The sequence below is a fragment of the Sturnus vulgaris genome, chromosome 3, assembly GCF_052056855.1.
Source record: "Sturnus vulgaris isolate bStuVul1 chromosome 3, bStuVul1.hap1, whole genome shotgun sequence".
Taxonomy (NCBI): Eukaryota; Metazoa; Chordata; class Aves; order Passeriformes; family Sturnidae; genus Sturnus; species Sturnus vulgaris.
In genome coordinates, this window is record NC_142245.1 from 33,218,234 (window position 1) to 33,234,098 (window position 15,865).

A 15,865-nucleotide genomic window follows, 5' to 3' on the forward strand; every position below is an offset into this window, starting at 1 on the left:
GGAGCTTGAGATGAAATAACACAAAAACTTTCAAGTGTTTCTTCATCTCTGCTTCATGCCCACTGATATGAAAACATCATGCATATTACAATAAAGTATTAAATGGCTACTAAAAACCACAATTTCATACTTCATTTCTTACTGCTATACACATTACCAGCTATTTCCACTCACTCTACTTTATGATGTCCACTTCCACAGTGCCCATGAAGAGAGAGATCATCATATTCTTTTTCAAATGAAATCTTAGAAGTCATCTTAACATCCAGCATGCTTTCATTTCCAAAGCAAGAACTGTCTAGTTTCATATTATGGAATGTTAAGAATGCTAAGTGCCAAATTAATATATTAATTTCCATATAATTTTAAAGTTGCAACAGATGTTATGATCTTAATTAAAATTTTTGATTTATCAACGTTGACTTATCAATGATACCACAGAAAATCTACAGATATAAAGACGGCCTAAAAAAATGAAATGTAGTAGAACAACATGTGACTAAACTGCATGTCTCAATATAAAACTTGCTGAAGAATAACAGAAAGATAAGAAGATACAAATGCAGTACCATTTTGCATTTTTGATGGGAGGTACCCCTACTCCAGCTTACCATTACACTCTAATTCAAGAAACACTGCAGGATCTCTCTCATCTTTACTGGATTTCCAAGAATATATTGGCCCACCAATGCAAATGCAATCTTCTGCTTTCCAAAACTGTTAAGTTTTTCTAAATAGGAAAGCTTCCATGCTATACTTTGAAATTTTAATACAAAAAAATTCCCTGTCTCATAAAGCATGTTCATTATATTTTGAAATAAGGGGGAGTATTTTTTAATATATTCTCAAACAAGAGGAATCAGAATTACTTTAAAGTTAAATCAATTAATCATAATTTGTCATGAGTCCCAAAATTTTCACCTTTTCAGTCTTTCCTTCTATTAAATATTAACCATATGAAGACAAAGGTAATGGGGTTTCAGTTTTGTGGCTCTTTAAGCTACTTATTTTGAATAAATAGTTATTTTTATTGTTTTAGTGCATTCTTGCTGAAATTTTCTTGGTAAAAAATGCTTACACCTCTGTGAAATTAATAACTTTTATTTTAGAAGTGTTTATATAAAAAACTGCAAAAAATTGCATAACAATTACACAGTTCTACAATTAAATTTATTTTCAGTACAGTAAAGCTTTACAAATTTATTAGAAACTTTATTTCTGAATTCTTAATTATATATCCTGATAAAGGATATCATAAGCACCAGATAGCTATTGATTGTTTCCAAATCATCAATGGAAAGAATTCAAAATTTGTAAAATATGTTCAAATAAAGGATGTTAAATATTACCTGCTAATGTACTTAAAACTAATTCCCAATACTTACTGTTAAAAAAGGGTGTCTGGTGTTTTTCAATACTCTGCTTTCTGTAAGAGTATGAGCCACTTCATCCTGAGAAATAGAGAGGAGAAGAAGTAGGTCTGAATTAAGATATACCATTTTTATTAAATTAATTAAAAGGAAAAGGTCAACATTTTCAAAAAGAGAAAGCTAGTGTGTTTTTGAAAAATGAATGAATCTTCACATTTTTTAAGGAAATATTTAACAAGAAACTGATTTAAGATATTGTATTTTGTTTTCTTTTTTTCTTGCTTTAAAATGAAGTCTTTACATACAATTCAGAGAAGAAAGAAATTATAATATTGGATTTGATAGCTTAAAAACATAAGTCATCACAACTTCACAGTTCTGGTATGAATCACCTGAACAATGTATCTGCAGAGAGACTAAACCAATGTGCAAGACACATACACACAGAGTAACTGACAGGCAAATACAAAACCCAGTCTCATTTAGCCAAGTGTTCACTAAAGTCAAGTTTTCTGCTTTTAAATTTTCACTTGGTTTGGTGCTGGTTTTGTTTTTATCCACCCAAGCTGTCCTTAGGAGCCCAGTGGTGAGCACTGCTCGTCTGACCAGGCTGAGCATTCCTAAGGACATTGGCCTTGTCCTTGGGAATGGGAGACGTCCACACAACCCCCAACTCATTTCCAGCCACAAATTGGAAAAGGGGCCCTTTGGAGAGAGTCAGTGACACTGTCCTGTCTGCGAGCCTGAACGGGAAAGAGAAAAACAAGCTCTGTACCAAAGTGAGAGAAGGAAACTAAGCCAGTGGCTGTGGATGTTTGCTTCCTGGCAAGCCCATCCATGTTTGCTCCCGGCTCCCTCCACAGGCCCTCCCACAGCCCCTGGGGTGGGCAGCGTGCAGGGGACAAAGAGGGAGCCTGGGGGTGACAACGAGTGCCAGGGGAGTGACTGTGGCCCCTGACAGCCCCAGGCTGCAGAGACCAGAGCCGGGCAGAGACAGGCAGGGCCGGGCAGGGCCGGGCAGGGCAGGGCAGGGCCGGGCCGGGCCGGGCAGGGCAGGGCAGAGCTGAGGGGACCACGATGGCGGGCAGAGGGCTGACCCTGAGCTGCGACACCCGCAGCTCCTGAGGGCTAGGGAGAAGGGCACAGCTCTCAGGGGGTTCACAGTATGAATACACAGCCATTTTATACAATTCTGCATGTAATGCAGGCTTTGAATCCCCCGGCCCAGGTTGCCAGGGACCAGGCCTGAAGCACCCAGGAGCCACTGGGAGGGTGACACCATTTTCTGTAGTGCTGAGCTTCACGTCACACAGAACTAAAGACTACCCTGGTGTGACTCAAACTTCAACTGTAATCCTACAGAAGTAAATACATTTAGTCAGAGTACACGTTATTATTGCCACACATAACACCAATATAACATTATTGTACTACACACATGCTTATCAGACTATGCTCTGAAGATAAGGTATTATTAAACTAGAAAGTAAACACAGATGTCAGGAGTTTTAAATTAGATTTTAAAAATTGTCAAAATAGGAAGTTGAACAACAACAACAGAGTCAGTGGTAGTAAATTATGATGCCATTTAGTTGAAGAGCAGTGCAACATTAAGTATATACACTACAACGACATACAGGGGGAAACACAAAAACAAAAACAACACCACCCCCCCCCAAAAAAAAAAGAAACAAAACCAACAAGAACAAAAAAATAACTTTAAGGAGAAAAACAAGCATAAAGGTTCATTTATTTGTTTATTTTTAAATCTCTGTGGTTCACCAGATATATGGCATAAAAAGCTGGCAATGGTCAGTTTTTCTGGAATTGTTTCATGAGTCTGTAATACTGGTAGTAATTTCCATGTAAGTGTAGTATTAATCTGTCATGTAAACAGGATAAACAGATTTAATCTGAACTGGACAGATGCTATACAGCTGTCAATGCACCACTTTTCTGCTTCATACTGTGCTTAGGGGTATAACCTACTATAGGGCTACTTTTTTCACAGGTAGGTGGCAACAGGACAAACAAGAGGAAATGGAGATATAAATGAAATTTTAGGAAGAAATTCTTTACTGAGAGAGTGGTGAGACACTGGGAACAGGCTGCCCAGAGAAACTGTGCATGTCCCATCCCTGGAGGTGATCAAGGCCAGGTTGGATGGGGCTTTCAGGAACTTGGTGTAGTGGAAGGTGTCCCTGCCCACAGCAGGGGGATTGGAACAAGATGATCTTTTAGGTGCCTTCCAACCAAAGCCATCTTGTGATTCTAGAGTGTATATTACATCACTTACATGCTGAATTTGGACTGCAGATCTATTCTACCTAGTGACCATATCCATAGCACTGATCTCTAGAGTTAAATGCTATTGAAAAGCCCCATAGAATGCTCACAGCCTGACTGGGCTAGACAGCTAAATTCAAACTTATACAGTTCCATCTCTAACTTCTTCAAAACTTCTCTCCCTTAATACATCTATAAACAAGATTTTTTTGCTCACCTTAGACAAAGTTACCCAATAATCAGCTTAAATCAATTCTAAAACGTCAGTGATATTGTAGCAGACAACAAAGTAATTAGAAAAACCCTAAAATCTAAAAATCTGTTTGGTATGTTATTAATACCAAGAAACAAGCTGAAATGCTCTGAAGGCTGCAAGAATACAAACAAGCAGCTGCAGCAAAGGAGCTCACAAGATCATCTGAGAATGCCCAGATGCCAGGGGTGAGCAGAACACTGGTCAAGGATGTCAGGCTGGAGCCTGAGGCTCAGCACACAGCAACCAGACAGGCTCTGAGCCCCACAGGGCAAAGCACAGAGATTGCTGCCAGGTCTAACAAGGAGGGCCACTGAGGTGCTCCTTCCCATGCAGAATCAGGGGAGTACAGCAGCAATACCCTCTGCTCTTCTGGATCTCCTGACAATGAACAGAGGGCACTCTGCTGCTGTTAGCCCAAACCATGCACACGCTGACCAGGCTGCCACTGCACACAAGACAGCTGCTGAGGGCACGAAGAACTCATAGGTCAGTCTCTTCACTGCTGAAGACATAAATTTAAGTATCTCCCTCTGTAGCAGGGCTAGTTTTAATGATATTCAAAGAAATATAATTGTCTTTGAGCCTCCACTCCTCTGCCAAATTTAATTGCAACTCATCTACACATTCTAAAGCTATTAGAAAGTGAGTGACAGACAATGAATACAGACTGTAAAACTCTTGTAAGCCCGTTTTCATAGGTCAATAGGAAAATAATACAAATCTGAAGGATATTTTAATATTTAATATATGTAAAACAGCATTTACCCATTCACATTCAGTTTTTATGGATACTGATACTGCATTCAAAAATATCAGTCGGACCCACATCCCTCAAAACATCCTCATTTAATAATTGGGATTATTTTTAATTGTGTCTTATGTTTCTATATGCATGTGGGTTTCTTGCTTTCAACTTGTTCTGTGGAAGTGGGATTCAATGCTTCAGAACTGCTAGAAACAAGGCTCAGAGTAGATTATCGTTATTTAAGCTTGAGTGATATTGTAACCAAGCACAAGAGCCAGTGACACTAATCTAGTTTAATTGATTGGACAATGACAGTTTAAACCATAACTACAGATATTAGCTTCAGACTTTCCTTATTTCTCAGAAACTGAAAAAATGGAATCATTAGTCCATGCATATCACTCTTTTACAATATAGCAGGAACAGAGCACAGGCCCATTACATTAAATGTGTTCTCTGAATAAACCTGTGATTGACTCAGAAAAAAAGTGAAGTATCCAATATGCCCCACAATGTACTTTTTGTTGTATCAACTCAGATTGCATTATCCTCCTGGTCAATAAACCCTCTCAGTGTTTCAGCACATTCTAGATTATAAAATACTGGGAAAAGGCATGCAAAATGGTTATACGTGAGTTTTTTTGCATTCTTGTTTTCTGAAGATGCACACAAACTTCTATCAAACTAAGTTATCATAAAAAATCAATACACCTTATGTATTAAATATGATTATTCCATTCTTTAAAATGACCCAATATTAAAAATATAGCCTTTCTTACCTTTGCAATAATTACTTCTTTTTTCAAAATCTTCATAGCGTAGTATTTGCCACTAGCCTTCTCTCGGACCAGGATAACTTTGCCAAATGTGCCTTTGCCCAGTAGTTTTAAGTAGTCAAAATCATTCATTGTCTATATGGAGCAAAGAACAAGGATTAGCAAGACTTAGGTTATCCAGTTCCAACATATAACCAAACCCTGTTACTGATAAAATAAGAACAGTTTACAAAAATAGGTTTGTAATCATAGAATTGTTTATGTTGTGAAAGACCTTTAAGATTGTCAAGTCCTGCTGTTAATCCAACACTACCAAGTCTGCCACTAGTCCCTAAATGCCACATCTACATGTCTTCTAAATAGGTATGGTGACTGCCATTTTCCTGGACATCCTGTTTCAATGATTGACAACTCTTTCAATGGAGAAATTTTTCCTAATATCCACTCTAAACCTCCCCTGGAACAACTTGAGGCCACTCTCATTCTATCCCTTCTTACTCGGGAAAAGAGACCAATCCCCCTTCTCTGGCTATACCCTCCCTTCAGGCAGTTGTAGACAACAATAAGGTCCCCTCTGAGACTTTCTCCAGGCTAAACATCCCCAGCTCCCTCAGCTCCTCCTCATAAAACTTTGCCCTGCACACTTTGCCAGCTCTGTTGCCCCTCTCTGGACAAATTACAGCGTGGATCAAATCACTGAACCTTTCCTCTTGGATTATAGGGGTATCATTCTGCTTCCCCTCCCTGTCTTCCAGTTCAGGGAAGGGCTGAGTGCCCAGACAACACTGGTCTTGCTGCTGTTGACCGAGGCAAAGAACTGCTGTCATTAAACCACCAGGATAAACAGTTCAGTAGTATTATTATAATTCTCTAAAGCCAAGTACTGGACACACGTTTATATTTATGAAGCACACACAGTACAAAGCCTTAGCCTAAAGCAGCATTTCAAGAATGCACCACATTTCAGAAAGTTAATCAACTCCTGCATTACCAGGGACACAAACATGGTGTATCAATAGGTTTTGCATAACACCAACCACTGCACTGATGGCTTTTTTGAAGCATACATGATCCTCACTGAAATACTGTATCTGTAAGACTTCACAGCAGCCTTTGCATTTGAATTACACTTTTTAAAATTTCAGTACAGATTACAATTACATGGTATTTACATTAATCAATCTGGCTCTGAAAAGGAGGAGGTGGCAAGTTTTCATCTTTCCTGTGATTGTTACTGCCATAGTCTTGCAGGTTGAACACAGTACATCCAAGAGCTGGTTCCATCAACAGACAAATAGAGTCTTAGTAGGTTTATCAGCTCAACTGGCGTGCCACACATGTTAAGAATATTACCAGATGATCTCAGATCCCAAAGCAGTACAGCAGTACTTTGGGTACAAGCCCAAAGTTTGAGTCAATAATCCTCTTAGTTATACAAGTTCATTTCACAGACAGTTCAGAAGCATCAACTCCATGGTCTATGCATTATATGCAAAGATGAAGATGTAGAGAAAAAACAGAACAATACTGAGAGCACAGTGACTGCACAGGGCTGCCTTGAATTGACAGCAGAATTTATTTGGCCAATCACTGTGTGCTTCTACAGCACATCTTTCAGTGTGCTCTGTTCCTGGCTTGATTGCAGCACCACAAAACCATCAAGTTGTGCAACTGGAGAAAAGCACTAAAAAATTCTGAAAGGAAATACACTCACCTATTCTTGTTATAGCACTGTCCCTCAGTATCAATGACCTTTCTTCCTTTATAACAAGCACACCTCAAAACATTTTTAAAGAGTAATTATACTCTGAATCTCAGTGTTGCTAAGTTAAATATACTTAATCCTGTTTTGTTAGAGAAAAAGATCATCCCTTATCTTTCATCTTCTAAGTGTCTCTTTCTATCACTACTCGTGGCCTCAGGCAGTTGCTGTTCTGGATAAACTACTTGTATTTTCCACAAGAGAATTAGCACTTTCCTTATCTCTACCAGAAATACCTCTTAACACTGCCTACATACATATTTCACACACATTCCAGGTGCTGAGGCATTGGGCATATCCCTGGTGTGCAGTCACAAGAAGTGGCAGCAAAATATATTCACTTGTGCAAAAGAATAAAGGGTAAAATTACCTTCTGAAATTATTTATTCCTTTAAGCCCAAGTGCATGATACTATTACTGTAGATCTGAATTTGCTGTTGACAAACTCTGAAAGTAATTCATGCATTTGTTCACTCAGAGTCAGTTTGCAGTCTACTCACATAAGAGTTAGAACTGAAGTTCCATCCACCACATTAATGCACAATTCCTTATCTTTAAAGTGTTCAACCTGCAACTTCAAACCTGCAAATGGTCTTCAACATTCCATTTAATACCTGGATACCTGGATGTTTCAAAGCTTTATTAAGGAGAAGATGTTTCCCATATATCAATTTTCTAGCTATATCAATAGGAATTAAATCTTTTTCCCATCTCATTGTTGATCGGTAGCATCTAAGCAAACTAACCTTGATGCTCATTTTGAAGGACTAGATCTTGCTTTGCTGCCCAAACCACCTCACAACAGGAGGAACAAAACTGCATTTATCCCAGCAAGAAATATGGGTAACAGAGATTTCAAAGGCTCTGTATAGTTTTTACCTAAAGCAAACTCACTTTACACAACTGAGTGTAAAGTTAACAGTTTATTAGTACTGACAAATCCTTGAAGAGTCAACTTTTCCAAAAACTACTCTAATGTGTGATAACTCACAGTGCAGGATGTAGCATGCAAAGCTGTAATCACAACACTGTGTGGCTCCTTGTATTCAATCAACTAAAGGTAAGACTTCTCAGTGATCACTTTCAGTTCAGTACTTTGGAAAGTCAGGTTATCTACTCGATGGTTCTGTGACAACCATCAAGCAGAAAACAACTGCCTTTGAGCAAAAGCAGTAAATATTGACAAAAACCCATGAAAAATTAAAAATGCACCCAAACCCCAATTCAGGCAGAAGATGAGTAATTCAGGGCAGAATCCTTCAGTCATAAGCGATCGTGTTCCCTGACATGAAAAAATGGCTGATAAAAAAATACTGAGCTAGTGACTGCAACAACTTATCCCTTTAACAGTCACAAATTTATGACATCACAAGCAGCCTCAAAGGAGTCATATCTCCAACATTTCTGATTTTCTCTAAGACACTGGAATTAGAGAGCGACCATCAGAGTCTGAATAAAACCAGGTCAGAAAAGCTGCCCTTTGCCCATACACAGAAGGAGGATCTCGACTCAGCTGATTGCAGACGTGGATTTGATGCTAAGGCCAGCTAGTCAGTTGAATTGCAAGACTGATTTGCCCAAAATTTGCTTACATAATGTTCAGCAAAGCAGTCATGAATCTAGATGCAAGCTCAGTAAAGACAATTTAAAAATATATGTATATTTATAAGAGAAAGGTAATAGGTTTGCAAGATTTTGAGCCATGGCTTAACAGCACATTATGGTGGTAGTGTTAGTGCTAAGAATAAAGTCTCCTGATGCTCTCATTCCTTAGAAGCTTAGCAGAACACTTAAAGATGATATGCAGTGCAGGGTGACTCAAAAAGTCTGCCAAAGAACACAAGGCCTTGAGAGATAAAAACACAGATGCCATAGCTAGGGGTGTACTGAAAACTGGTGGAAAAATGGAAATACTTCCTAAACCTGAGGGAAGATGGTAACTTTGGAGGCTCCCATAAGATTGGATTCTTTCTCTTTCATGATTTTCCCTAGTTTTTATTCCTACTGTACTCCAAGTTTTGAATCTTTTTCTTCATTACATTACTTTTAGGTTTCCTCTGAAAAATCTGTTCTTTATTCATCCTGCATCCCGGAAATCAAATTTGTAAACGAAGAAAAGCAATGAAGCCACAGGAGACCTCACTAACAAAAAAAACATTATGATGTTCAGCCTTCTATAAAACCTGTTTACTCCCCTAAGGGAATATCTGTTGACCATCTAAACACACCATCCCTATGGATGATCTGTTCAAAAAAATACACCCTAATATAACTGCTGAAAAATCCTACCAAAGAAACTAACATTTTTTTTTTTAATTCCTGATGTGCACAATGATTAGACCACGTGGAGTTTTCATCTGATTTCATCAGGGAAAAACTCTACTAAGAAGTAATAGTACGGTAAGAAATAAAAGTAGTTTGTAAGAATTTTGAGTATTACACATTTTAGTGATATGTAAAACTCAAAATGCATGCTGACACCATTTTTAAAAATTGGGAAAAAGAAGAGGTGCCTCTGGTTCTTCCAGCTAATCTAAGCAGGGTGTAGCCATCGCATCTATTCGAATCAAGTTTCACATCCTAAAGGCTGTTTTCTTTTCACTACCTTTTCAGAGAAGAACAGGCCCAACTCCTCTCTGTCTTGTCTCTTAATCTGATTATGCTCTTCTACTCATATGTATACCATCTGGTGCATGCACAAGCAAAATTCACTGGGCTTAGATGTAACATCAGGTGACAAAACAAGCTTTTGTCAAAAAAGGACACATTGTGTAAAAATCCCTGAAAGGAAAGAAATCCAAAAAACCCCAAAAAAACTCCGAAACCAAAAAAAAAAAGGCAATAAAAATTCATTAAGTCATTACAACTGAAATGGTTCTGATTACATTAACAACTATGAAATCTTAAACAATAGCTTTTCAAAGACATTTCTACAAAACAGAAACAGCTAAAAAGACCTATTATTCACAATCTCAATGAAGATGGAGGTAGTGGCAATTACCTGTCATAATGGTCACTTCACATTTTTTATTCCAAAAACTTCTGAGCATCTTTCACTAACATCTTCCAACAGTTACAAATCTGCTGTGGGATTCTGAGTTTTAATTGTTTTAATTATTTTCTTTTTCTTACTTTATTATCTTTTTTATATATTTTTTCCTAGTTCTGTTATTTTGCTCTGTTATTAGATGTTGAAGATCAACATTTTTCATTTCACCTTCGTTTTGCAAATTTTGCTTTTGTCTTGTTGCCAAAACCATTAAATATTCTGTAGCACTGGCCATACACTGTCCCAGCATATTATTTCAGCATTTCTTAAAGCACAAGTGGCAAGACAGAGACAAAACTGACCCTTCTACTCCTGTTCCTACAAACCCTTTTGTTGTATGGGAAAACACACAGTATTGTGAACAAGGAGAGCACATTCAAGATAAACTACTTGCATCAGACAGCATTAATTTTGACACCTGGAAAATAAGTGTTGCTATGCAGTGGTTTTGTACTCCACTAAGAGGATAAACAGGCTTGGAACAGTGCTTAGATCTTTAACAGAGCTTCCCTTTCCCAAATCCCTTCCACATAATCACACTGCCTCTCACAAGGCTGACACATCTTAAACACTGCTTCTGTCTTGCTGTCATTTATCATATTTTACCCCTGGAGCACAGTCATTAAATATCCATGCCACCAGGCTAAAGGTGCAATGCCAGCCTGACAATATATCTTCAGAGTATTGTTACAGCTCTATATAATTGATTTTACCTTTTTCTATAACATGCAAAAGTTAGAAATTTGCATACAATGAAACTGCATAAAAGAACTCTGTTTAGACTGCAAATTCAAGTTCTCAAAAATTAGGACATGATAGAACTAAAGTTGCCTATGACACCGTTGTTATATTCTTAAGGGTGTAGTCCTCAGCTCTGACTTTTCTATGACTTACTTCATGTAGCACAACAAACAAAACATGCTCTATTAGTAAATAGAGAAATGTTCACCATTTCTTGTTCATCACTCAAAGGCATTCAGTTATGTGAGCTATAAGACTGTTTTGCTCTGTCAGCAGAGTTCTACTTAGTTTTCTACAGGCTTCACTTCTAGCTAGAAAATATAAAGTCAGCTCTATGTAAACTGGTTATTATTTTTCATGCAATTTCAGTGCATTTCTTGATTCATGTCAACTCTGTACAGTAAATGAGAGACATGAGTTTGAGTAGTCTATACAGGACAAAATGGAGACACATAAGCAAGCTTTGAGTGGCATCAGATCTTTAAAACATGTTCTTGGTTGTGTGTTTAATCTGTTGACTCTGGAGATGCAACCACAAGTATGTTATAGCCAACAATGTACATATGTTCCTACTTACACCTAAAGCTGTAAAGGACTGCATAGAAAGGAAATGCTGGTTTTTTCTTACTTCATTGAAAACTAAAGCAGTTATTTCCCAAGTTAGCAAAACCCAAGGTCATTAAAAGCCAGAATCTGCTAGCCTTTTTCATGCAAATTACCTAATTTGTACTGGGTATTATTTGCATGAGAAAAGGGGGAAAAGTACTTGTCCAAAGAAAATATTTTATTACCATACTTCTAAAATAGAAAGCAAACAAAAAGATGAAATAAGAGTCAAACAATAAGCAGAATTTTAGTATGTGCCTGAATGGTTGAACTTTGTTTTTTAGAAGTGCCATATCAGCTTAACAAATTAACAAAACTAGAGCAGTTCAGCTTTATTGAAATAAATAAGCACTTTGATCTTCCAATACACTGAAATTTATGTTTAAATACTATTCCCTGCATATTGCTTTACCCAACCAGATCATTCTACGAAAGTTCTTTTTTAAGGTCATTACCTTTCTTTTATGATGGGTTGTTGAAGCATCCATCTCTTCTTCTCCTATATTGTCTATCTGAGATGTTGGACTACAGTTCATCCTCTCCTCTTCTTGCCTCTGAAGTCTGTCTGCTACAGCCTGGATTGCTTCTGTCCATTCTTCCCTATCATGAACAAGCCAACATCTCTATTAGAAATTCATAAAATACGTTACATAGTTCATAAAGCTTTTCACATGCTACATGGCTTCAATGTTGAATTCCCATGTTAAAAAGCAGAAGATTCATATTAATTAATCACTTCTATTTCCTTCCAAATCCTGCATTTTGATAAAGGGGCTGAAGTTGACCAGAAATAATCACTATATGGATTACTTCAAGAATTAGCAGTTTCTGATTCTGCAAGTATTTTACTGGTGGAAATTTGAAAACACTTGTTCCAGGTATAATACACCTGAGAGCATAGGATGTCCTCTCTTACACAATAGTATTTCATAATAATAACTTGCTATTTTAAGAGACTTTTTGGTATTCCCCCTCCCTTCAAGACATTTTCACAGAAAAAAAATTTATTAAACCATATCATGTGTTCAACTCCTTGTCTGTCTCCTCTTAAAAGTCAACTTACAGGCTTTTTCACAAATTTCCCTCATGAGAGGTGCACAAAGGTAACCTAATTCCTACAAGCATCCTAAAAACCAGTGGCTGCACTGAGGGGCAGGCCCAGGTGAGGGTTTCTGTGGAGGGACAAGCAGGGCCAGCAGAGCAGCACAGACACACCAGGCAGCCCTTGAGCAGGTCACAGCCCCACACCCAGCACGGTACCTGCTGCCTTTTGCTCAGCAAACAAGGGATATGGGATATTATCGTGGTATTTATTACTGAATGCAGTATGACCTACAACACTGCACAGAAGAAAGACAGGGTGGAGACACAGTACCCAGGTAGAATAAAAAAACCTCTATGTGAAATAACAGAAAAAGCAAAGTTGTTGGTTATTTACTGATACAAAAAATAATAGCCAGATCCTAATACTGGTCTCAAAAGGACAGATGTCCACAGTGGGAGGATTCAGTGCATAGAGAGAGTGTGGAAAATTTGCACATGCATTAAAAAAGTTTTCGGTGCATTAAAAAAGTTAATTCTTAAGAGTTTGTGAATGTTTACCGAAACAAGAAAAACTAATAAGCCAACATAAAATAAATTATAATAAGCATGCTGCTTTCTGTGCCAAAAGAGAGGAGAACATTAAGAGGAGTAAGACAGCAAGGCTGGAAATATTTCAATCCAGGCTTTGGATGTTCAAAATTTAACACTTCAGAGACATACCATGACATAGTTTTGGCTTATTTGAACACACTCATCCCACCTACTCGCAAGCAACTCTTACACTAGTTATGAGCTCAGATAATATTTTACAGAAGCTGACTTGAAAATCTTTAATTAACTGCTCACATGTGCTCAGAATGCCACAGTTCCAAGTGCTGATTGCTCTGCAGGCCCAGCAGAGACTCTGCTGAGGCTTCTGCACAAGGATTTGAAAAGGAGAACAAGAATAAAACTCTCACCTTTCCTCTGGAGTGTCCACATGGAACGTCCTCTCTATGACAGTGGTCCACTGAAGACATCTGATAATGAATGTGTTCGGCTTTGGGCGCTCTGTTTTCATCAGCTGACATTCTAGACAAATACATGACATTGCCTTTTTTACACATTGCCAGTTAATGGGTGAAGAGCAAATAAAATAACTTCGATGAAATTCATTCAGCTTATGTATCCCCATTCAGGATCTATCCAGCACACAAGGAAATACAGAATAGCAATACGACCACAGGCTTGAACAAAAAGTAGCAGGTAATAATCATAAGGTGAGGAAAAACGTCAGAAGAACTGATGAAACTTGTATCATTGTCCATATCAAGAGTGCCATTTCCATTTGTTTTATGAGGCTAAGAAGAATATTAGATCCTGGATTGCTACAGCATGCCAAGGAAACAGCAGTAGCCACTGGCATATTTTTCCATCTGCACCCAGCAGGAGAAATATGACATTTTCCCTTCAATGGTAACCATGTCACAATTACAAATAGTACTGTCACTTCAGGGTAAGATTTATTGTAAAATAGCCTAACTAAGAAAATTCAGATGTTGAAATTAGCTTGATTATTAAATATAGAACAACCTCACACACACCACCAGTGGGGCTGCCCCAGGAAATCATCTAATTCTCTTTGTGCCCTAGGGCAGAATCAGGTCTACCTATGGTATTTCCCATAAGTATTTCTGTACACTCTTTCTAAAATACCGAAAAAGTACTAATTTCAAAACCCCTGTAAGCAAACTATTCTATCCAACTATAAAGAAATTAACTATTTTTATCACTGTAAGATTTTTCCTAGGATTTAATGGAACTGCTCCTGTAATTTCAGAATAACGTTTCTTGTCCTTTTGACTAAATTACTTCATCTTTGCAGCAGTAAATGTCTAAATCCCTTTCAGACATTTGAGCACTGCTTTATCTCTCTTCAGTCTTCTTTTAGTCAGTTCAATCGATCTGTCCCTCATCAGTGTGTGTTTTCAGATCTGAGATCTTCCCTGTTCCACAATTCCAGACATAATACAGACCACATATTGCTCCTTTGTTGCAAGACCACAACACTGGCAATTCAGGCAATGGTTTGGTGTTGCTGTGTATTACTTCTACGATGTAGGATAGATACTGCACCAAACATCACAGCTGCAAAACTCTGACAAACTAAAACTCCTTATTCATGCAAATATATTTAAACGTTTTTGAAGAGCTAAGGTTACTCTGTCAAAAGTGTTACTTTTTTTCCTGTAGCTACCTCAACGTAGACACAAACCATCACAGCTCATGTCTGGAATATTATCACTTGTTCAAAGCTGATCCAGATCAAATGTGTGCAAGTCATCTAAAATGATTCATCAGGTTAACAAATCAATCAATAATGATATGGTAAATGAATTCCTGTTCACCTACAATCTGCTCTAACTTCTTTTTGATATAGCTACCACCTACTAGTTGACCCACACCTTTTACTTATGTAGCTTACTATTCTTTATTCCAGTTAATGTCAACGCTTTACAGAGTCATATGACATGTAACACCTAACAAGGCATGCTTTCTTTTCACAGAAATAAATTATTTTGGCTCTTCTCAAATTCACCATCCAGAAACCTCAACTATAATCTACTGCAATTTTTTTATTTGAAAAAACAAAGAGTGGAAGTGGGTATGTCTATCGATAGTATTTTTTTCTGCAGCTTAGCAGAACACCTCAGAAACTTGACAGACTCAGGTACATTGTCCTGTGCACGTGTATTCCTTGATGAACAAACTTATATACTCACCATACATCTATAAATTATTATGTAAGTCAGACTGTTCACGGTCAGGAATGGAGATTACCTACCATTTAACAAACATTTCATTAAAAAAGAGAATCAGTATTTCACCCTCATTGCTTGCACACACTCTGCTAGGTCTTGGATGGAATGAGAGCCATCCTCAACATATAGAAGAAAGATCTACAGCAGGATGGACACAGGAAGAGGGAGTTTAACACAAAAGCTGGAAGAGAAAAGAGGCAGACAGAAGCACAATGAATTACAGCTGCTTGGGGTACTTAACCAGGGTTGTAGCTCGGCGCAATTACTCATGAGAGCAAAGAAATCTCAATCTTCAGGATTATGGTTGAAGTCCAGCTATGATCACCTATGATCTATGATGGTGACAGTGAAGGTAGGGTTAACAGGGGTTTTTTTTTAACTTCCTCAGCTGAAGTTCCAAGGAATGTGTGGGGCTACCTTCCTAGTAGA

General features: G+C 37.8%; 1 protein-coding gene across 3 annotated transcripts in view; it reads right to left on the minus strand.

Annotated features, from left to right (window-relative positions):
• The window catches only part of AKT3 (AKT serine/threonine kinase 3), a 151,500-nt gene that overhangs the window by 47,616 nt on the left and 88,019 nt on the right, over window positions 1-15,865 (minus strand). For all 3 annotated transcript variants that reach the window (XM_088161335.1, XM_088161334.1, XM_088161333.1), the window contains 4 exons: window positions 13,595-13,706; window positions 12,047-12,191; window positions 5,437-5,568; window positions 1,386-1,451 (listed from right to left, as the gene is read on the minus strand). In XM_088161335.1, coding sequence (XP_088017461.1) covers window positions 1,386-1,451; window positions 5,437-5,568; window positions 12,047-12,191; window positions 13,595-13,706 — 455 coding nt within the window. The remainder of the gene's footprint in view (window positions 1-1,385; window positions 1,452-5,436; window positions 5,569-12,046; window positions 12,192-13,594; window positions 13,707-15,865) is intronic.